Here is a 23,191-nt window from a genome sequence, read left to right as displayed (position 1 = left end):
AATTCACAATCAAAATAAATAAATTTCTTCTTTTTCTTCCAGACGAGAGTTTAAAGCATGCTTGGTGTGCTCCTTCTGATAGGCGTAGCGCCTTTGCCAGGACTTGTGCTCTGAGCACGTTTTACTGTTTACAACTCTCAGCTTGTATCTCCTGTTGTTGGCATTCCACACTGAGTCTCCAAGTTCTTGGGGCATTACATTCCTGAACTGTTAGTGCTGACCTATATGAAATGCAATGTAACACATCACTTATGAAGGGCATTTTGCATTCTAACTGGCAACGAAACCTTTATAGTATTTTTGGAAGATGTTATTAATTAAAATGCAAAGTTTGAGGGCTTTTCCTGTGCAAACAATCTGGGTTTTTCAGTTTTTGTCATTTGTATTAAGACATTTCCGGGTCTTTTCTGTAGCACTTTGATGGTGCTGTATTGTTTGAATGGCTTATACTGTATCTTGTCAGTGATCTTTCTTGTTTGAATCATGACTGTTCTTCAGAACTGTGTCTGTAGTGAAATGTGCTCTGGCTGTAAGTTGCTATACTGTAGGTGTTTTCATTGAGGATGATTTCAAACAATACATTCTTCTCTTTTGTGTTGTAATGAGGTGTATTTATGTAACATTAGTGTGTACACATATTGATTTTTATTTGTTTTTGTCAGTTTTGTTCAATAATTTTAATGTGTAATATAATAGTAGACAGTCTCCATTATTATTTGCAGCAGAATCTCAGAAACACCTGTGCATACGTTTGATATCTTCAAAATGATATTTGCTATCAAACTGTACATAGTATAGACATATTAATCATATTTCTATCCAGTTGATAATCCAATATAAATAGTTTACTTGCTTTTGATACATGTTGCAAGCTAGTATTGAAAACAAGTAGTAGACGTGTCGTTCTGCAGAGATGCATGATGACATAACTCTCACACCCACACACATCAGTAAGTTAAGTGTACTCTATGTATTAGATAGCAGATGACTATCCAAACTGAACTGTTTTGCTACAGTTCCAGAATGCACACTACACTCTATGCACCCTGTGCACTATGTTTTACCGCCATCGCCGTCATTACTTTAACAGACTAAATATTTTTGTCTGTCTTTCCAGTAAAGTAACAGTAGCATGCTGTATTTGGAACATATTCACACATCTATGTAACACCACTGAGAAGCTAGATGTAGTCTGGTGCACTTTCTATTACTTGTTACCTCTGCAAGCATGTGACGGCAAGAGCTCAAATAAGACGAATAAACACAGTGAATGTGCATTGGGGGATCAACTGCATGAAAATTAAGTGGAACATTTTGTGTAACTAAAATCCTACACGAAGTATTCCTTTTGTCCTCATTACTTACCATTATATTATCTTCAAAGGAAGGAGGTTAATTTGCTGTCAAGAATCTCTGTAGGATGAATAAGCTTCATTGAAATTTAATGAATCGAAGGCTTGCAAATAATGGCAAATTAAAATGGCATCAATGAATGAATGAATGATTGAATTTTATTTTATATTGGAAATTGATGCATGTTCTTATCAATGCATTTGATTTCATATTAAATGTATTTATTTAAATCACATGCCTGAAAATCTGATGACTTCACAGCTTTTAGCACATGGTTTTGGGTGATGGTGTCCAAACCTCCATAATTGTGTTCAATCAGGTGTTGATAATTCACACACACCCACACACTCAGGCACGCACCCCAGTTAATGAGCCAGACAGATACACACACACACATACATATGCCCACACATGCAAGTAGGTGCTTACACACATGCACTCATATACACACGTGCGCACACACACACACACACACACACAGACACACACACACACACAGACACACACACACACACATACACACACACACACACACACACACACAAACACATGTCTTGTGAAATAAAATTACAGAAATATAAAGACTAATAAAGGCTAAAAGATGCACTTAACCAAATTCTATATGGTATATTACACTAATATTATTTCAAATGTGAGCCACTGTGTGTCATCCACACACACAGTGCTTTTTAATTTAACCTTACCACATACACTATGTGTAGATGTGTCATATACAATATAATACACTTTAATTATAAGCTGTGATTTTTATGAGTAGTATAGTATAAAGGGCTCATTCATTCATTCATTCATTTGCATGCCTCTTTATTTATTTGTTTTTTGACTTATTCTGTCTGTGTGATTATGGTGGTGTGAGTACATCTTATTTGAAAAAAAGTCATAGCATTTATAGGCATAACACAGAGATGTTTTGCAAGAGTTTTTATTATGTTCTCACATGGTGCCATAGCAACAGAACAGTTACTTCTGAAATTACACTCAAGACAAGCTCCCGGTAAAATGATCTTTGAATACAGTTTCATGCACAGTGACAAGCTACCATTCGCTCAAAGTTTACACAGGGTCCTCTGAGAGTGAAGAATGTTGTTGGTGCTCAATATGTTGCAAAGCCATGTTTCAAGTGACCACTGAAGTTAACACTTCATCTTGCTGTTCTGTATGCTGTATGCTGTTCTTAATGTACTCGAGGTGAAAAGTTCACATAGTCACATTGTGCAGATCATCAGATACTCATGTACCTAACGTACATGGGCATCCATCAGTTCTTCTGAAATAGTAGCTTGGAATTGCTTCAACTCTACTATCAGTAAAATTAATGGAATAATCATTGTAAGGCGTCAGTCATAAGAATAAGAAATACATAAAGAAACAAATATATATATGCGTCTGACTTACCATGTCTTCTCTTGGCTGTTTGTGAGTGTTCTGCTCTTCGCAGGCATCATGTGGACGCTATCAGAGTGGTGAAACTGAGGACCTGGAGCTCTGTCTCTGCCATCCCTGCCTCTCTATCTTTCTCTCTCTCTCTGTCTCTGAGCCCTTAAGAGCCTGTGCGTCTCCTTTTTGTCACGCCTGCTAGTCTGTAGGTGTGGGGAGAGAGTGGGACGACTTGTTGTCTGTGAGGCTTGCGTCACCGTGTGAAGGTACAGATACGGTGGTGGCGGTGGTGGTGGTGGTGGTGGTGGTGGTGGTGGTGGCAACAGCGGTGGCGGTGTGTGTGCTCGTGCGCGCGCTGTTATGTAATCACTGCCGGGCACCGTGGGGGACTTGTGAGAAATCACAGAGAGAGAGAGAGAGAGAGGGAGAGAGAGAATTAGCCTCCCATGCCATAGCGAGTAGGCGCCTTTCACACACAGTGGGGTTTTTTTTCTCTCTCCGTGGATGATGCATGTGTGTGTGGATGAGTGTGAGCGTGCTGTTGCTGATGTTTGTACGTGTGTGTGTGGTGGGGGTGATGATGGAGAGATGGGTCGTGGTGCTTCACGGCAGCCGCCCACCCTCAAGTGGATCTTAACACGAACTCACCACCTCATCAGTGACCCTGGGAAACACAGGGAGCTTGTTCAAAGCCTTGCTGTTTTCCTTTTACTTGGAAACTCAGTACGGAACTGCTAGAGCCTCTGGCACACTGCTGCTGAGATGGGCCATTGAAATGTATTGAGCGTCGCACATGTGCTTGCCGTTCACACGAGGCATTGCTGTACGTGGGCTGGTGCTGTTGTATAATGTTTTGGAACATGTCTGTGTAGACTCTGAGAGCCAAACCCATCTGATACTCACAGCAATGCTTTACTGCAGTAATGTGTAATTGAATTGTATTGTTCTGGGTGCAGGAGTGTGGGTTGGCACTGGATAATCCTATGGGTATGCAAAGCGCTTCAATGATGTATTTCCAATTACAGTATTACATTTTTCACATATCAAAGTTTCAGTATCAAAGTACAGTCTTTGGAAGTGTCAATATGTTGTGTACAATATGAGGTTCACACTATTAGGTCCTTGCGATGCAGCTATTTTTATGCAAAGACAGGGAACCATTGTTATTTATCAAGCATGATGTATTTTATTGGCTGATTTTACAAGTGGTATTATCTGACATTTGAACAACAGATTGGCGTTCGTCAGTCATGCACCATCTGATCCAGTGAATAGCATGCTACACTCATCCTCTTTGCCTGTCTTTCTCTCTCTGTCTCTCTCTCTCTGCCACACTCTGTGTGACTCCTACCATGGGTTGCTGCCCAGTCACCGTCACCCTCTGAGCACTAGAGCCGATTACCGAAGCCCATGGATGTGATTAACTGATGTGGGGTTCAGATTTAATTAGATTCGATGATGACCACAAATATTTCAGACTCTGTGTCTGCCTGTGCTGTTTTCTGTCTTCAGTTAAAAAGCTTTGAAGCAGGTTTTTTTTTCTGGTTTCCTTTCAGGCAGGGGAAGTTTTGTGTCCCAATCTGGCCTACAGAGAGTGAGTGGTGCTCAGCAATGAAAGAGAATTTCACAATATGTGACCACATTTAGGTTATTTATGAACAGAAGCTGACCATTTTGCAGATATAGCAGGTGATGCTAAGCAACCAGTAATGCTCATGTTTTAGAAATGTGGGAAATATGGTTCATCTTTGGTGGTTTGATATATTGTGTGATGATGTTATGCACTGTTCCAGTACTTCCTTGTCCTGCTTCTCACCAAAAAGAACTCTAATTGTTCCAACTCCCTCGGCCCCCGAGAACACAAGAACAAGCATAAAATCAACCGTAGTATTTTGACAGAGATGTCTCAAACGTTGACGTCTCTCTCTCCCTTTCTCTCTCTCTGTCTCTCTCTCTGTCTCTCTCTCTCCTGTCTTTGTCTCTCGTGCAGCCCCACAATCACCAAGCACTGGGAGGCAGAGCTGGCAGCGCTGAAAGGCAACAATGCCAAGCTGACGGCCGCCCTCCTCGAATCCACAGCCAACGTCAAGCAGTGGAAACAACAGCTGGCAGCTTATCAGGAGGAGGCCGAGAGGCTTCACAAAAGGGTGAGGCACTGTGGGATTTGAACCGCAGGGGCCGAGCGAGACAGGGAGTACAGTAGTTAGTAGTGGGTGAGATGGAACAGCTTGGGTTTGATGATGAGCAGAATTAAAAATCTGAAAGGTGGAGGGGGCTGCGATGAGGAGGTGTTAGGACTGTGAAGGAAAGGGTACGGAGGAGCTGTTGAGTGACGTGCCAGAGCTTGGGAGATTGTGTGTGTGTGTGGTGTATGGGTGTGTGTGTGTGTGTGTGTGTGCGTGTGTGTTTTTCTCTCTCACACTGACTGTGTGTGGGCAAAGCAGAACCACAGTTCAGGCATCTGACATGTTTGAAGTACGACACAAAATAGAAACTGTATTTTAACAACCGATTTGTCTTGGTATTTGGTTTGGCTCTAGGTGACAGAACTGGAGTGTATGAGTGGCCAGACAAATGTGATCAAATCCCAGAAGACTGAGCTAAATCAAACAATAGAGGAGCTGGAGTCCGCTTTAAAGGCTAAAGAAGAGGTACAGTTCTCCCCGCCACAGGCTTGTCAAGGCATCAAGGCATTCCCTGTGTCAAGTAGATTTACTGATAATCAAGCCAATGGTGATAAGTTTATGATTAGATCAAAACACATGACTTAACATGACATAATTTTGTGTATGTATATGCTACTTTGAAGTACTGCTACTGAATGAGTTTATGGAGATAATATAGAGCATTTATGATTTGTTCTATTTCATTCTCCTACCACTCTAGGAAATTGAGAGATTGAAAGAAGAAGTGGACAGGACTAAGGAAATTCAGGAACAGAAAGATGCTCTTGCTCAAAAATTACAGGTAACCAGAAGACTTAGAAGAAGATTAATTTAAATCACTCTGCATACAATGTCAAAACAGAAAGAAATGACTAAGAAGAGTAAGTTTCATGATTAAGTACAAAGCAAACGGTGGGAACCATTTTACAACACAGCACAAGATGTTCCACTGCTTTGAATGGATCAGATAATTCCACGTTATGGTGTACAGTTTCCAGTTGGCCTTTTCCACTTGAAAATGTCAGGGTGACATTGATTGATACAGGTTCCTGTCTAAGTAATTGCCAACCGTCCAGAGTCTGAGGGCTGACACTGTATATTTGTGTATGGTGAATTTGAGTGCTCATGAAAATATCTTCCCCTGTCTGCAGGAGACAGACCTGCGCAACAAGGAGCTGGAGGGGCAGCTGTCTGCCCTGGAGCAACGTCTTGACAACAGCCAGGTGGAACAGGAGACCTTCCGCAAGGACCTCAAGACACTGCTGGAGATCCTGGACGGGAAGATCTTCGAGCTGACCGAGCTGCGAGACAACCTGGCCAAGCTTATTGAGAGCAGCAGCTAGAGCCGACTCCTCAGAGGAGCCAACCAACCATCACTCAGAAACATGGTCATACAACACCCAAAACCAATGTGTCACTAGGTGCAAGATTTGACGGAGGTCCTGCCTTTTTTATTTATTGTTTTTTTTGTGAAGAACTCTCCTCTTCAAAAAGAATATGATTGCACCAAATATGCAGCACTCAAAAACATAGGATTAAATTAGAGTAGAATTTCCCTAATGGGCACTTGCCTTTCTACCTGTGCCCTTATACTCTTCTAGACTATCCAATCTTTACCACTCTTTATTCAGTCTTTAAACTTTACTCTACCCTTTTTGTGTCTTTTCTTAATCAATGCTATCCAGTTGATGCACTGTGCTTAAGAGTCTCATTGGTGTTCGGGGAGATGAAGTGAACTAAGCTGCTAAGGAAATGTATCAATGGCTGACTGTGAAGTGTGAACCTCTTCAATGACATAGTTCTCACGATCCCAGAGCCGCGTGTTGTAGCCAGACTTGATCGGCTTGCTCTGACTCTGCTGACCTTCAAGAGCTGCCTCGTTGTTCTTTTTTGAAAAGGCAGAGGGCAATAAGTCGCCAATGCATCGCAACTTCCGGAAGGGACACCTTTACCATGAAATGTGGACGCGAGGTGCAACACAGGCCTGTATGTTCCGAGCAATACCAAGTGGGGCCTCAGATCCATTGTTTTAGTTTGAGTTGTCAAGTGTTCAGTTCCTGCGGTTACCTGCGCTGGGCCCACACAGGTGCGACTGACTCATTCAGACGGATGACAGAAGGTAAAAAACAATCTTCTTTTTCCCGTTTGTGTTTTTATATACAAACTATATTTATACTGGACTCGTGCGGGTGAACCTGATGTTATTATATCTTTTTGCTGCTCTTGTGAAAGCAGTGGCGACAATGGACTCTGCCATTTTTGGACTCACATCTTAATATCAAATATCTTGATCTTGATTATAAAATGTATTAATGAAAGGTTCCATTTGGTTACCTCAAATATTTATTTTTTAGAAGTACAATATTATGAACTGAAAGATTTGAACATTTGTAATAGCAGTAAATGAGAATGGATGTGACTGGAACTCGATGGTGGAAGAAATGGATAAAGGTGTAAGTATCAGAAATGGAAAAAAAGATTATTCAGGAAATATATCTATGATGATGTTTACCAAATAGGGTTTCCTGGAAAATAAAATTAAGCCATTAACAATGTAGAGATATCATAACCCTGCTCTGTTTACTGTTGTTCAATATGAGAAAAAAATAAATGAAAGCACTTGTGGATTGTATTACAACTGATTAGTTGTGAAGATTGGTTCAGTGAAACGTATTGTATTGATTGTTATAACATAATGTTGAATTTACAGATGTACAAAGGAAATTAGTATTCTCTTGGTTGTCAAAAAACTGAGACCACATGGGATGCATCTCAAACATGTCTTCTATATCTCGCTCCTTTCAATATATATTGCATAGCCTATTGTTCATCTATAATGCACACAACTGCATTTATAGTGCATCATAAGGCAGTCACTCTGCATCATTACAGATTATTATAAATTCCAACTGCTCCACCCTAATAATTATAATCATACTCATGGTAACCAGTTATTCCAGTCGCATTCTAATGTAGTACAATGCGCTTCCTTTATGATGTATTATGGATGTGTGCTTCACTGAGAGAAAGTGGCTCCTCCATCTTGCTCCAAGGCCAACTCCCAGTCGTGCGTAAACGTTTCTCACAGAGTCTGAATCGGTGATGCTACATTGGATAACATTTAGCTGAGTTTCAAAGCATTTGTTTTTTAAAAGGTCATTACAGATTACATTAGGCTATTCTTTTTGGGAGAGCACAGGAGAGCCGCATTAGCCAGAGGGGGGGGGGGGGGGGGGTGGTCATAGAGAAAGAGGGAAAATAGACGATCAAAGCCATTCTCCTCTGTGTGCTCAGCGAAAACGGAGCTGAGGGGAACCTTGAGCGGAATGAGATCTCCCTCTGCTACGCGCCGTTATTGTTCGCGCGCCAGCGCGGGGATGCGGTTCCCGCAATGAATCATATCAATCTGTGCCAGGATAAGTCCTTTCTCTGTGGTTCAGGATTTTTTAGGCTTACGTAACGTCCTTCACTCACTTCCAAGGGTTGGGAACACTGCTGTAGTTGCCGCAACTTTATGCACAAAAAGGCTAATTATAGCCTTTTCCCCCCATACGTTTTTATAATTAGGTGATCTGCTAAGACATTGCTTCATACCCCAAGAAAGTCCTAGCAGTCCAGAGCATTCAATAGAGGCGTCACTGTCTTTGTGGAGAGGGCAATTGCTGAGGAATAGATTCTATTCACACCTGATAACTGATAGTTAAATGGGTTCTTGGTCACTCTTCTTAGCTCACTGCTGTAATTCTATATCAGCCACAAGATCAATGGAGACATGGAGATAGTGTAATGTGTGCACTGTGAGAAGTAGGTAGGCTTTCTCTGGGGGGGGGGGGGGGGTCTTTGCATTTAAATCCCTCTGTCTGGTAGTTTGCCAGTCCAGCAGTTGCCTTTGACTGTCTTTCATCTCTGGTCCTGCAGGCCTTCCCTGGCCTCTTCCCTCAGAGTGTTGTTTGACACCTACAAATATATTCTGGGTCACAGGCTTCCAAACTTAGTGTCAGAAAGTGTCATGTGTCAAGTAAGATTTTTTTCTTGCAGTGATATCACACTCTTCAGATGTAAGGGGCATGGGCATGTAAGGGGCATTTGGGCATGACATTTCCCAAAGGCAATTGTGATATCACTGTATAAGGTGCTTACAACCAATTCTGGCATCAGGACCAGTAACTTAAATTGTATTGTAGGTTTGACCCTCCAAGGTCTTCCCTTGAGTATTCCTAGCTCTTGTTAATTGGTGGAACACTCATACTGCCAAACCCTCAGGGATGGCTGACCTCAACGAGATTTAAAATTGATTTTTATTTATACTGTTAATTGGTTTCCTATGAAGAAATGAACTGTTGTGGACACCTTCGTGCAATCAGGAGCCTAAGTCATTTCTTATTGGTCAGAATTTATTAAAAGGAATGATTCCAAATGTTAAACAGTGAAGAAAGATCAGTCCCTTATGCTATTGTGAAGATCACAAACAAGCTTTACAAACAACAGCAAAAGCATGGACAAGTCCTCGCTGCTTTCCTGTGTGGATCCTGGCTAAAGTGTGCCCTCTTCTGGCAATATCTTCCAAAACGCCTGCTGCTTTTTCCCCCAGCCATGCAATTAGAAGAGAGAACAATAGGACAGCTGTGTTCTTTTACACACACACACACACACACACACACACACACACAAACACGGCATCCATGCCAAAAATTGCAGTTGTGTTTGTGAATGACAGAGGGTCTGTGCAAAGGGAGTAAGTTGTTTACTGTTTACGCTGCTGGTATGGGGCTTCAGACAGACCTGAAAAATGCAGGTTACTCAGAATGTCACGCAGAGTGAAGATGATGATGTACTGTGACACAGAATGCATTGTTTAATACTAAGTATTTTCAAATATTCTGTAATTCTGGATCTCTGCTTTATAATGTATTAAAGGAGATTGTTATCAAATATTAAAAGTATTCTGAAAAGTGTTTCGTCTGTGTATTGGAAAGAACATAATAGTCTTGGTATTGTGTAATATCAATGGCATGTCATGCCTTTGATGAAAACCTATCTCTAGATCAGTAATGCTCTGTCATTATCCTTGTATGGATCATATGAACAAATTAAATGTATTGATAATAGACAGATACTATAAAGTTTTAATATACTAATATAAAGTATATTGAAATATGTAGTATTACATGTTGGGGGATGCGAGCGCCAGAGCCCCAATTATGCATGAGTTCAATAAGTGCCTATGTGGACCAAGGATGGAATCCAACCTGCATCCATTTCCCAGTCCCACTCTCAATCCCCCACTCCCATTTATCCCCTGTCTCAATCCCCCTCTCCCATTTATCCCCTTATCTTCACTGTCCCATCTAAATAACGATGAAAACCCCAATATGAAAGTAAGATAAATGTATGCAATGTATGGACATTCCTAACCGGGCCGTAGCCTACGACATGAGTTTTTAAAAAATGCATGCAAACTAAATAAACTCAATTTAATTCGCAATAATGTCACATTCGCAATAATACCCACTGACGATGGTGAGCCAGATACCTCAAAGAAAAAGAAGGGGTCATTCAATACGAAATATGACGAGTCATATTAAAATATGGTTTCGCAGAGACCGGTGACTCGCATGCACCAAGTCCTTTATGTGTGGTATTTGGCGATAAGTTGTCAAACGAAGCAATGAAACCATTAAAGCTAATTCGACATCTAGAGTCCAAGCATCCTACACTTAAAGACAAACCTCTTGAGTTCTTTGAGCGTAAGAAACGCGAGCAAGAAGGACAAAAAACTAGTGCGTAAAGCAACCACATCGGTGAACGTGGCTGCGCTAAAAGCCTCATAGTGGCTAGTCGGATTGCTAAATCTAAGAAGCCCTTTACTATTGGGGAATAGTTAATTCTGCCTGCTGCTAAAGACATGTGCAATGAAATCCTTGGGGAGGCTGCAGCTAAAAAAATAGCTCAGGTACCGCTTTTTGCAAACACTGTCCATAGACGAATTGATGATATGTCAGAGGATATTGAGGCACAGTTGTTAGAGAGGGTGAATGGGTCACTGTGGTACGCTATCCAAGTTGGTTGGTTGCAGGTCACTGGCCAGAGTGTTTGAGTTGCGAGAGCCGCTGCAGAGATTTCTTACAGAAAAAAAGTCACCGTTAGCTGCATATTTTAGTGATGAGGACTGGGTGTCAAAACTCGCTTACCTGTGTGACATATTCGGGTTGCTTAATGACCTCAACCTGTCACTCCAGGGGAGAATGACGACTGTCTTTAAACTGGCAGATAAAGTCGCTGCATTTAAAGCCAACCTTGATTTGTGGGGACGACGAGTGGATCGGGGTGTATTTGATATGTTCAGTAGTGGGGGTTTTGGGAGAGACTGAGGCAGGGCCCTTTCTCTCGCAGCTTGTGCGCGATCACCTTGTTGCGCTTTCAAATGAGTTTACTCATTAGCGTTACTTCCCATCCTCCAGAAGATCCACGGCAAACCAATGAGTGGGTCCGCAACCCATTTGTCAATATCCCGAATAGTCCTTGTCTTGTGTCAGCTTGTCAGCGCAGGAGGAAGATCGAAATTGCAAATGACGGTGGTCTTAAGAGTGGGTAGGCTATGAGGAAACCTCTCCGGCGGATTTTTGGATGAAACCCAAAGCAGAATATCCCGAGATAGCCGTAAAAGCGCTGAAAACGTTGCTACTATTTCCCACCACGTATCTATGCGAGGCCGGGTTTTCGGCAATGACTGCAACTAAGACCAAATTGCGCAATCGACTGGACATTTCAAACACACTGAGGGTGTCACTGTCTTCCATCACCCCCAGATGGAACCTTCTTGTTGCAGGGAAACAAGCACAGGGCTCCCACTGTATTCGTAATGCACGTTTAGTTCCCATGTTTTGTTACCATATTTTGTTAAGCATGTTCACACATGATAGATGTAGCTTCAAGTTGTTCAATTTTCATAGTTAATAGCCTATTGTTAAAATTTCACTTCTTCAAGTTCACGTTTTTCACATTTTTAAGAGTTCGTTGCCTTCACTGTTGATACATAACTGGAGTTAGTTCTTTTCAAGTAATGCATGCACAACACATATGGAACATGGAACCCCCGACCCCCCCCCCACCGGTCCGTGAGAAAAAAAAAAGGGAATCAAACACAAATCAAACACACACACACACACACACACACATGCACACAGTGTGTGCATGTGTGTGTGTGTGTGTGTGTGTGTGCATGTGTGCTTGCATGTGTGTGTTCTATTATATTATTGAGACCTTTATTGAGCAGAAAGGAAATAGGGGGATCTGCATGACTTTGCTATACAAAATTGTCTTCACTGTACTGTGAAATGAGGTCATTTGACTTTGTACGACTCCCTACGTTTACGTTATACACACACACACACACACACACACACACACGCAAATACAAATAGAGCATTAATGAATAACTTCAAGGTTCTGTTTAAACGCTGTCAGAGGTGAATTCAGGTCAGTGCACCTTCATATGATAATGATTATTATAATTCACAGTTTAATAAAAGAAAAACTGGAGCAAATGTATACGCAGACTGCATGATCATCATTAATGATACTTATGATTCTTAAAATGCAGTTTCAACCTAATTAATAGCATGCAACATTGTTGTTGCTAGGCTCAGTTTTGTTATGACGTGGGTGAAATCTAGTTGAGACCATCTGGCTTATGTTTAGGTCTATGAATGACCTACTGATAAAATGTTTCCCCTGTTAGATGTTAATGATTTTTAAAATATGGTCAAACATCAACAGATTTTTTTCCCAGTGAACTCAAATCCAGCTGTCTGCAACATGTTTGAATCCTTTGCAAACAATGTCATAATAAAGACCGTAATCAACTGAATTCTGCAGAAACTGTACATCTGAATTGGGATGTTTATATTCTTAAGGACATTTAGGGTCATTTACTTCTCTTCACAGTTCTTGATTATGAATTTTGATTCCATATGCAAAATCAGTGGCATACCCCTGCACACGTGATTGCATAGGCAATGATATGAACTTGAACACCCATGAACTTCAATTTACCAAAGTGGCAACAAAGATAACCAAAAAAGTAGAGCATGTGAACAGTATGGTGCATGCTAGTTTCACTGGCATTTCCCTTAAACAGCTCACAAACAGTCCTCCCAAAAGAGTTCTCAAAGGGCTGTAGACATAATGGCTTTTCAAGTGACTGCGGTGTCTCCTTTAAGCTTTCTGCCACTGGCAGCACACCAGATGTGAGAACCTATGATTATAGCAGCTGGGTTCAGTGGGGGTGGGGGAATCAGCAGCATGCTCTCTCTCTCTTCTGTGGTGAGTTGCAGACTCTGCTGTGTGCTCTGTGGTGGGGACTTCCAATTCGGACACTTGATGGAGGAGGAGGGGGACCAGGACCACTGTTGCTCATCTGCTGTTAATAGCTACAGCATGCTTAGACTTGAATTTTCGTGTACTAAAACAGCCAGGGATAAGTTCCTCCTCACTCCACTTCAACAATGTCTGATTTACACCAGCAGTTTTGGTCTAAAAGTAGTGAGCTGTGTTCCATACTGAATTTGAAGGAAAGTAGTTGCCCATAAAACAGTTAGTGTTGATTTAAGCTATCCTATCGTTACTGTCTGCCTATGCTCATATACTGAATATATATATATATATATATATATACACACACACACACATATATATATATATATATGTGTGTGTGTGTGAATAGCGTACCGGTATATATATATGTGTGTGTCACCAGCAGCTTCCTGAAATGTAGTTTCTATGAACGTACCCACATCACGCCCCTGTTGTTGGATTAGCCATCGGAGCCTTGTAGTGCTTCCTTCTCTTGATGCATATTTTTTTGTTACAAAGCTTGTAGGGTGCTAGTGCCATACAACTTTTAAATGAAGGTAAAGATTACAGTTTCAAAACAATTGTGGAATTAAAGCCTGTGGCAACTTTACAGAGAGTGACTCAGAATAACCCCTCCCCATCCCTGGAAAGCATGCTAAGACACATCAAAGAAGCATAAAAATATTTACAACATAATTAGCAAACATAAATTCACATGCTAAAAAAAACCATACAGGATTTATGATGGTGGTGGCATCTCTTTACATCTCTGCTTAAAGCTATATATCATATGCTGATTTATTACTGTACAATACCTCAGCATTTTATATACTTAAACACATAACTCTAAATTCTCTCTAAAAGATAGAAACAGTTAATTAAAGTAATACGTCATTGTGACCTCAAAATACAACTCAAGTAAACAATCTCAAACATTTATTCAATGGGTTTACATATTCAGAAAGACAATTTAGCATTTTTTTACATTTGTTTTTTATTTTTCTTGTTGTAAGAACTAGGAGCATTCACAGCACTGTCCAGCTGAATTGGCTAGGTGGCCGTCGAATCCTCAGGAGTTGCCATAGAGGGACACTTCGGTCGTCCTGATGCTGGCAGCAGGTTTTCCCAAAACCCCCGCTGAGCCCTTCAGGAGGAGGAGAAAAACACACCAAGCCTCATTGCTCCCAGCCTTGCAACGTATCATTCATGTTGTTAATGAAAATTGCCTCAAACTTAAAATGTCAATATGAAATGTGCAAACTACACAAAGACTGAACTATAGAATGAATCCTGCAAATGTTGCAAGAGAGAATGATAAACCCTCTGGAGTAAGAGTGTAAGAGTTACCTAACTCTAGCCTAGAAATCTAGACGCACCCTAGCGGCGGCAAATTAATTTGCTCAGCCTGTACGTCTAGTATCAAACCATAGGGATTTCTATTGGCTGACGCCGTGGACTTCATCCAATCACAGCGCTCTATTTTGTTAGAGAGTCTTAAGGCGGGCTTAACAGGATAACGACAGTCCTGCGACTGTGAACAACAAGAAAGGTGGCTATGGCGAACGAAGAGCGGTTGTTTGAATCGGCGTTGGCGTCAACTTTGGAGGAATTGGACTTGTGCTTTTCTTTGAAAGTTGAGCAACACAATGCACTTAAGTCATTACTTTCGAAGAAGGATGTATTTGCCGTTTTGCAGACCAGATACGGATATGGTCGTAGCGCTGGCCTATTGCATGCCTAGGCAGTTTGAAAGACAATTCTCTGCCCGCCCCTTGGATTAAGCAAGGTGAATGGTTCGATTCCAGACTATACATTTCAATGATATAGGATGGCCTGCCAGGCTAACCTAACTCCTGATTAATCCTAAAACAACAAATGCCACAACAGAATGGTCCAGCAGCTGGGAACAAGCGTAAAAGTTATTCAACAACTCACCTGGCCCGCACCCAGGGTTTGGAGTGCAGCTCCAGACTTTTCCCCCACATGTCATGCTTGTCGGACGCTGGGGGCAGGAAGCCTCTCTCTGGGGCCAGCTCCTCTGCCAAAGCGCGGATGTGATAGGGCTCAAACCCACAGCAGCCTCCGATGTAACGGATTCCTACTCTGTACGCCTCCCTGGCATACTTCTGCATGTCCCACCTGGTCATTGCCCGCGACTCCAGTGCTGAAAAAACACATTGCGATTAGGACACAAACACATCCACACAACTAAAAAAAAACAGAATGTGATGATCTGCATACGATGTAAACCCGTATTTCATTGAAAATAAAACATAGACATGTCAAAAGTTGAAATTGAGGAATTTTACTATTTTAAGACAAATATAAGCTCATTGCTCATTGTGTCAACATATCCTGCCATTCAGGCAATGTGTTTTTCAAGGATGGGCTTAAATATACTGCTCAAAAAAATTAAGGGAACACTTACACAATTGTGTTTTCCACAATTGTTAAAACACATTTTTTGAAACCTTCCACCCTTTTCTCCATTCTCAAACACCATTACAGAATGTCTGACAGTTCTTGCAAAATAAAACACTCGCCTCAACAGTTTTACTTGTGCTCAGAACCAAACAGTGTCAGAGTACCGATCCAGTGTATGATTGAAGTGTTCCCTTAATTTTTTTGAACAGTATATTTGAGGACATATTATAACAGCATGGCTCCATAGTAGATGATTCTAGGTACTAAAATGCCCTGCCTGCAGTCCAGACATTTGGCGCATCATGAAACGGAAAACACGACAAAGAAGACCCCGGATTACTGAGCAGCTCAAATCCTATTATGGGCAAGAATGGGACAGCATTTCACTCTCCAGACTCCAGCAACTATCTCTCAAATGTTTAGAGACTGTTGTTAAAAGAAGAAGTGATGCAACACAGTGTAAACATGCCTCTGTCCCGAATGAAACGCATTGCTGGCATCAAATTAAAAATAAACTTATATTTAAAAAAAAAAATACAATTTCTCTGCTTTAACAATTGATAGGTTGTCTTTGCACTATAGAAGAAATTGACTACGTGACTATTCTCAGGGGAATGGGATTGTACATGGTTGCAGAGAAATTGACTATGTGACTTTTCTCAGGGGAATGGGATTGTACATGTATGAGTTTTGAAAACAGGGTGTGTATGCTGCTCACCAAAGGGAAACTCAGGTAGGCTGAGGTAGCCAGTGTGGTTGCACTCTGGGGTATGGAAGCCCAGGGGCTGTACCATCAGATGGGCCTTCAGTTTGGCAGCCTCCAGACCCTCCTTCATCAGCTTCACTGTCCGCACACAAGTCAGCGGGTCCAGATGGCAGTTGATTCCAACAATCTGGGCCCCTGAACACCATATCATATGGTTAGTGTCATGCTTATTAGGAAAACAACAAGAGACTGAGGAAAAGGTACTACAAATGTACAAGTGATTTATAGTAATGATAATTTCATAAAGTTACTATGTGAATGGGTCCTCATTTAAATTATGGGCAAAGTGTTGTGTGCACTTAAGTGTTGTGTAAACTTAAGCTACTGTATGTGTAGCATATGAGAACTGAGCTCATCCACCGATGTTTGCACTTAGGATCTTGCAGGGTTTGACTGGAATTTAGTTGTGTTGGACCTTTGGACTTTGCACTTTGCCCATAATATCAAAAAGATTAGGACCCATTGTATGGATTAATATGGAAAAATGGTGCACAGTGGTGTATAATGGGATATATAATTTTTGTATGTAACATCACCATCACAAGTGACTTACCAGCCTTCACAAGCCTGACTGCGCAGTCCCCTGGGCTGACCCCATCAATGTCCCCCTCTGGAGAGATGCAAAGAGTGGCAGCCACTGGCTTCCCACTGGTCTTCAGAACCTGCACTGCCCACTCGGCCTCTGCCACATGCTCAAAATACTGTTATTAAAAGCAGTAGGGGAGAGAGTGCTGTTACAGGTCATTCAATCGAATAGCTCAGGCTCTACTCTTATCTTGACCTCTACTGGACATAACAGGCCATTATTTAAGTGTAAAGTCAGGCAATGAGCAAAGTGTCTCAGACACAAACTAAAGCTATCGTGGGGTATGTTGGAGCATCAAGATGACCTATCGATATTTGTGCTCATGATCTTGCTAATGGTATTAAATTAGCAAGTAGAAGTAGAAACTGAAGTTACACTTCACACTTTGACCAAAGTTTGAATCAGAACCCGATATCAAATATGTCTTAACATGTATCAGAAACTCTGCTCCATTGTAATTAACATGACTTTGATGTATGTTTAGCCTATATGTTGTTTGAGATACATATCACCATATAAGGCCTTGAAAAGTAAAGGCTACAATTGGATGTCATAAATGCAAAGATATAAACAGGAACTTCACTACCCATTTAAAACAATAGTACCTCCACAATCAGAAAGTCCACATTATTTTTGACGAACACATCTAGTTGTTTCTTGAAGATGGCCTTCACTTCACTCTCACTGCTGCTGTCTTTATAGAGGGGGGTCTGAGAGACCCCCCCTGCAACAAGAGCATTCCCCTCATTGGCCACCTCCCTGGCGAGGTCACAGGCAGCCTCGTTGATTTGTTGACCCTTTGAGACAAAGTATTGAAATATCATATTCTGCCATTAGTCACAGTTGTAGGGGGAAATGTGAAACTTCCATAAACAAAAAATGCGAAGTATGTATTATAAAGTAGGTATGAAGTTCCCAACATTTAATCTGGCACTTGCTGTAAGGTAAATAGGTCTTCTCACTCAAACAAGCTAATAGTGCTACATACTGTATATAACTTTATTTTACAGACTCAAGCTCCAGACAGAAAATTGCACATAACATATTACAAGAGGCGTACATACAAACACACAAACATAAATACATATATACAAAACATATCTAACATACATACATACATACATACATACATACACATACATAAATACATACATACAAAACATACGTAATATACATACATACATACATACATAAATACATACATGCAAAACATACGTAACATACATGAGGCAAAAGGCAAAAGGCCATTCCATTCAGGTGCACCATGTTATGTAACATGTGTTTACTTACTGTTATGTTGGTGACATTGCCACTTAGCTCTAGTTTATCATCACTGGAGTAGAAGGTGAAGGTCTGTATAACATTGGCCCCTGCCCTCAGAAACTCCCTGTGAATCTGTCTCACTGAGAGGAGAGGGTGGGGTGAGCTGGGGGTTGGACTGAACTTTGTTTGACAACAGATAGAGCCACATAACATCAACAGATCCTCGATGTCGGTACTACTCACTGAACTAAAGTGGAGCTCTGATCAGTGAATAAAGTCTGCAGTAGCCTACTCCTAACAGAAGACAAAAGTGTTGTTCCAACAACAACCTCATAAAGTAAAAATAGTCTACTATAATTATGTAGCCTATGAGTGTACATTTGTAATACGTAAACATTAATATATCCATGAAATGCTGCACAATATATTGTTCCATCGTCATCAAGGTGTGCATGCATGCACTATAGTCATATTGCAGAATGTGTCTGGCCATTTGCCAACTAACTCGTCTGGTTGCAGATTTTTGCTGCATGACACAAAAGGAAAACTTGCATTCTCATTCTCATTTGCGTAACTAATCTAATAGACAGACATCCTTATAAATCAACTACCTATCTACCTACATTACCCCAAATACAAGCTCTGGGACTGACCTGTGTGTTGCACTTACACAAATAAAACAGCATTAAAGTTCAATAAAGGATGAATCATCCTAAAACTATTCAAGTAGTGAAATGTTTTTATTTTTGGAAATCACAATACTCAAGCTATGTATCACAGAAAAATACTGCAATGTCAGTCTACCAATATTGTGCAGTACATACTGTCTATGGTGCAGTATCCCTTTATCAATAAGAAATTGATGTAAATCATTCCTACCTGCCTCAGGATGCTCCAGAGCGGCCTCTGGAGTCCAATGACCGGCCTTGACGTAGCCCCTTCTCTCCAGCGCAATAACATATCCTCCGTCTCCTATGACCACTTCCCCAGCGTCCAGGCGTTCCAAAATGCCCTAAAGCACGGTGAGACATCATATTTCAATAGATTATTATAGCCGCTAGCGACCAAGGTCAACACAGGCAAGTTTGGTTTTTAACTCAGATTAGCCTACCTGTTTGTAGTGCTGGGAAGCACCTGGCACCGTTTAAAACATTTCTATCTTACTTACACATATTTAAGAATTAAAGAATTAAATACAATTTTCTGGCAAGCAAGATTTTTTAATCGCCTACCAATTATTCACTCCAGCCTATATAACATACAAGCTTCTCATTATATGCTACTTAGCCTACCTTTTTCATTGCTGCTGCTTTTTTGGTCGTCAGTCGAGTAGTGAGAAAGCACTCGGTGCAAGTTATTATAATTTATTGAACAGTGTAACTTACGTCCTCTGTTGCATGCATACAACAACAGATTTAAGAACGGACACCTTTTAATAAAGGAGTGAACGTTGATGGGCGGAGTTTGTGAAAACATGTAAAAACATTTCACTCACTCATCCTGTTTTTGTTGAGTATGGTAATACGCCTCACACTTGCAACCTTGCATTCCTTTCAATTCTGTTATAGGAACGTAATTGATACAGTGAAAGATCCTCATACATATACAATACTTGTTAGCACTACTTACAACTAGTCTGGCTGATCCTAGCACTTACCACCTGACTAGAACTGACACTTGACTGTTTAAAAACAGCACTCACTGATGCACTTATTCTCATTGTACTCTACCTTTTTTAAATTGTTATCAGTGCAATATATCAGAATAGGTTGAAGTAATAGGGTAACAGCCATTGGTCAAGTATTAAATAAAAAGTATTAAGTATTAAGTACGGCCACAATCCAGGCTGTAGGAGGGAGGGAGGGGATGTGCATAATGTGCTAATATAGCATGTAAACAGTGTAGCAGTAAAACAGTAGGCTAGTGGACAGTACGTACACAAACATGGAGAAGGTGAAGAGGCAGACAGACTATGCAGAGAAGCCTATCTCTCCTCTATACCCTTAAGTGAAGCATTAAACAGTTCTGCTCTAATTCATGCCAAAGGTGTTCTATAGGGTTGAGGTCAGGACTCTGTGCAGGCTAGTCAAGTTCATCCACACCAAACTCTGTCGTTCTTTGTTACAAGGACGTTTATTATTGCGTATTGGCAATGATAAAAGCTTGCAAGCATACCAACTTATGTATTTTGGCTGTACTGAAAGACCTTGTCTTCTATATTATTATTAGTGGAGTGGAGGTGATTATTATTAGTGCAGTGGAGGTGAGGGCTACTTATTGGACCACAGAACTAAGCTGCAGTGTGTCTAGCCTGGGAGTGTTTACCAGTCCTCCGCATGGACATATGCAGAAGGCAGAAGAAGTTGCTCAATTAAGATAGATAGATAGATAGATACTTTATTGATCCCCAGGGGAAATTCAATTAACGATGAATGGTTAAACTGAACACATGACAAGATGCTGCATGAGAAATGGGAGCACATAGATCAGGTGAGACCAAGACCAATTTGTTCGGCTCAGTGTGACCCCTGCCTGTGAGTGCAGAGTTCTGATGATGAAGCCAGTGACCTAACAGTGGGACAAGTAGGAGGTGCGATTATATAGGATTGCATGAGTTGAATGTTGTCTGCTGTACCAAAATGAATTTAAATATGATGCCAATTATTTTATTCTAAAACATACCTTAGAATGTAGTAAATTATTGCACATTTGTGTTTCAGTGTGTGTGTGTGTTTGTGTGTGTGTGTGTGTGGTGTGTGTGTGCGTGTGTGTGTGTGTGTTTGTGTGTGTGTGTTTGTGTGTGTGTGTGTGTGTGTGTGCGTGTTTGTGTGCACGTGCGCACATGTGCATGTGTGTGTTTGTGTGTAAGAGAGAGATGCATCTGGGTTTTGAAAATAGTCAAGAAGGCATGTTCCTTATAGGTACCAGGTTAGAGTAACAATAATTTCCATTAGTATAAAGCCTTGCCTAACTTCTAGATACCCCTTGTATAAAAGTCTAGTTCCGCCACTGTTTGCAAAGCCATTAATTTACATATGTTATATATGTTTGTGACCTTGTAATCTCTTCAGACTTCCTTTTATATCCAAGTACTGTACGTGTATGTATTCAACATATTTTTGTCATAGGCTGTAATCCAGTAGTCAAATGCTGAAGCTTATCAACAGCGGAGTTGATAACCCTGAGCGGAGGTGGCCTGGTACTATCACATCACAAGATTTGAGAGGTATTTATGTATCCAGTTCAGTAGGCCTAGTTACTTGTCAGATGGATGAATATCATTTTACATGTTGAATCATTTACTATGGGAATTGATGTTGTTTTTAACATAAAGAAGGAATAATGATTATACATATGACATAAAGGAATATGATCTCTGATATCTCATCTCTGATCTCTGATGTGGCTCATATTTTGATTCTGAACAAAGTCCAATCAGGAGGGAACTTGTACTACAGTAGTCTGACAGATAACGAATTAGAGAGCTGTGCAAAATGTTATTTTCTTTACCTCAACTTTGTCTGATTTAAAGCAGCTGCTTTGGTCTAAAACTAGTGAGCTACTGTATGAACCATAATGAATTTGAAGATGATACCTAGCTGTCCATAAAGCATACCTCATAAAGTAGCTAATCACTCCACAGCGTTCAAGCTCTGCACCACCTTTTAGGACATGTCAGTGCAATACAAATGGTGAAAAATACAAAATATGGTGAAAGACTACTGTACATCTCAAAATAATTGTGCAATCCTGTGGGAACTGCACAGAGAGTAACCCCTCCCTCATCCCTGTAAAGACTGTTAAGCCGCTTCAAAGAAGCATACAAATAATTACAACATAACATAAATACACAGAACAAATAAAACAGCGTACAGGACTGTTCCTAGCATATGTTGTAATTATTTGACTTTATACACAGACATTTAAGACTGGCAGCCTTAACCCTTTACCCCCCACAAGCACGCCATATGGCAACTGTGGCAAGGAAAAACTCCCATATTCCAGGAAGAAACCTTGAGCAGAACCTGACTTAATAGGGGGAGCCCATCTGCTTCTGGTTGGCTGCGCCCTCCAATGGCAGCAGATGTAGAATAATCTGAAAAAGTAGTCTACAAGATAAGATGAGTTAACTAAAGGCTTTCCTATACAGGTATGTTTTCAGATCTTTTTAAAAAATATTTACTGAACTCGCCTGCTTGATGTACAGAGGCAGTTTGTTCCATAGTTTTGGGGCACAATGGATAAGAATGGGTACGATTACAAGGATACAAGGATACAAGGAAGTTTATTGTCACATGCATATAGTTACTGGAAGTAAGAAATGCAGTGAAATTATGTCTGTTGTCAGCCTATTTGTGCATTTATGGGGGGGGGGGGGGGGTAAAAAGTGCAGTAGAAGGGGTTTAGTAGATTAAGTGGCAAGGGCTGCATAAGAAAGGTGGGGGAGGATTGGGATTGGGCGGGGGGCACCAACAAGGAGCACCCAAGAGCAACAGGGGCAAGGAAAAACTCCCTTACCAAGGAAGAAACCTTGGGCAGATCCACGGCTCAAGGGGCTAACCCAACTGCCAGGGGTCTTGGTGTGTGTGTTGGGGGGATGACAGGGGAGATGGGATAGTGTGCTGTGTATGTGGGGAGAGGGTGTGGGGACAGTGTACAATATGTGTGTTGGAGAAGCTTCCTCATGAGACAATGTGCTGTGTATTGGGTGAGGGGGGGGGGGGGGGGAGTGTACTGCAAGTATGGTGAAGGGACTTACTATTGCAAGCAGAGTACTGTATGTATGATGTATGTGAGTGATGACAGTGAAGATGTGTGTGTGGGCGGGAGGGGAGTGGAGCAGTGACTGTGTGTGTGTGTGTGTAGTGTGTGTGTGGGTAG

General features: G+C 41.1%; 2 protein-coding genes across 3 annotated transcripts in view; one reads left to right on the top strand and one right to left on the bottom strand.

Moving 5' to 3' along the window:
* Positions 1 to 9,871, top strand: part of homer1b (homer scaffold protein 1b) — a 28,161-nt gene extending 18,290 nt beyond the window's left edge. For both annotated transcript variants that reach the window (XM_042100390.1, XM_042100389.1), the window contains 4 exons: positions 4,742 to 4,898; positions 5,292 to 5,402; positions 5,638 to 5,718; positions 6,068 to 9,871. In XM_042100390.1, the coding sequence (XP_041956324.1) occupies positions 4,742 to 4,898; positions 5,292 to 5,402; positions 5,638 to 5,718; positions 6,068 to 6,259 (541 nt within the window). In that variant the 3' untranslated portion in view covers positions 6,260 to 9,871. The remainder of the gene's footprint in view (positions 1 to 4,741; positions 4,899 to 5,291; positions 5,403 to 5,637; positions 5,719 to 6,067) is intronic.
* A 4,321-nt stretch (positions 9,872 to 14,192) lies between these two features.
* On the bottom strand, positions 14,193 to 19,732 carry LOC121715066 (betaine--homocysteine S-methyltransferase 1-like). Its single transcript, XM_042100391.1, has 8 exons — positions 19,603 to 19,732; positions 19,190 to 19,322; positions 18,338 to 18,450; positions 17,653 to 17,844; positions 17,015 to 17,162; positions 16,414 to 16,596; positions 15,207 to 15,435; positions 14,193 to 14,415 (listed from the first exon to the last, which is right to left on the bottom strand). Exons 1-8 carry the CDS (start codon positions 19,609 to 19,611, stop codon positions 14,322 to 14,324), a joined length of 1,101 nt encoding a protein of 366 aa, XP_041956325.1. The 5' UTR covers positions 19,612 to 19,732; the 3' UTR covers positions 14,193 to 14,321.
* Positions 19,733 to 23,191: the final 3,459 nt, after the last annotated feature.

This window comes from Alosa sapidissima, chromosome 8 (assembly GCF_018492685.1).
Source record: "Alosa sapidissima isolate fAloSap1 chromosome 8, fAloSap1.pri, whole genome shotgun sequence".
Classification (NCBI taxonomy): domain Eukaryota; kingdom Metazoa; phylum Chordata; class Actinopteri; order Clupeiformes; family Clupeidae; genus Alosa; species Alosa sapidissima.
This window is presented reverse-complemented; position numbering and strand designations above follow the sequence as displayed.

What these genes read in the sequence shown, in the direction of transcription:
- LOC121715066 (XM_042100391.1), bottom strand. An exon ending in TGGACTTTCTGATTGTGGAG is followed by an intron (nt 17,163 to 17,652) that starts GTACTATTGTTT and finishes TTTTAATAACAG; the next exon opens with TATTTTGAGCATGTGGCAGA. An exon ending in AGTCAGGCTTGTGAAGGCTG is followed by an intron (nt 16,597 to 17,014) that starts GTAAGTCACTTG and finishes TATGGTGTTCAG; the next exon opens with GGGCCCAGATTGTTGGAATC.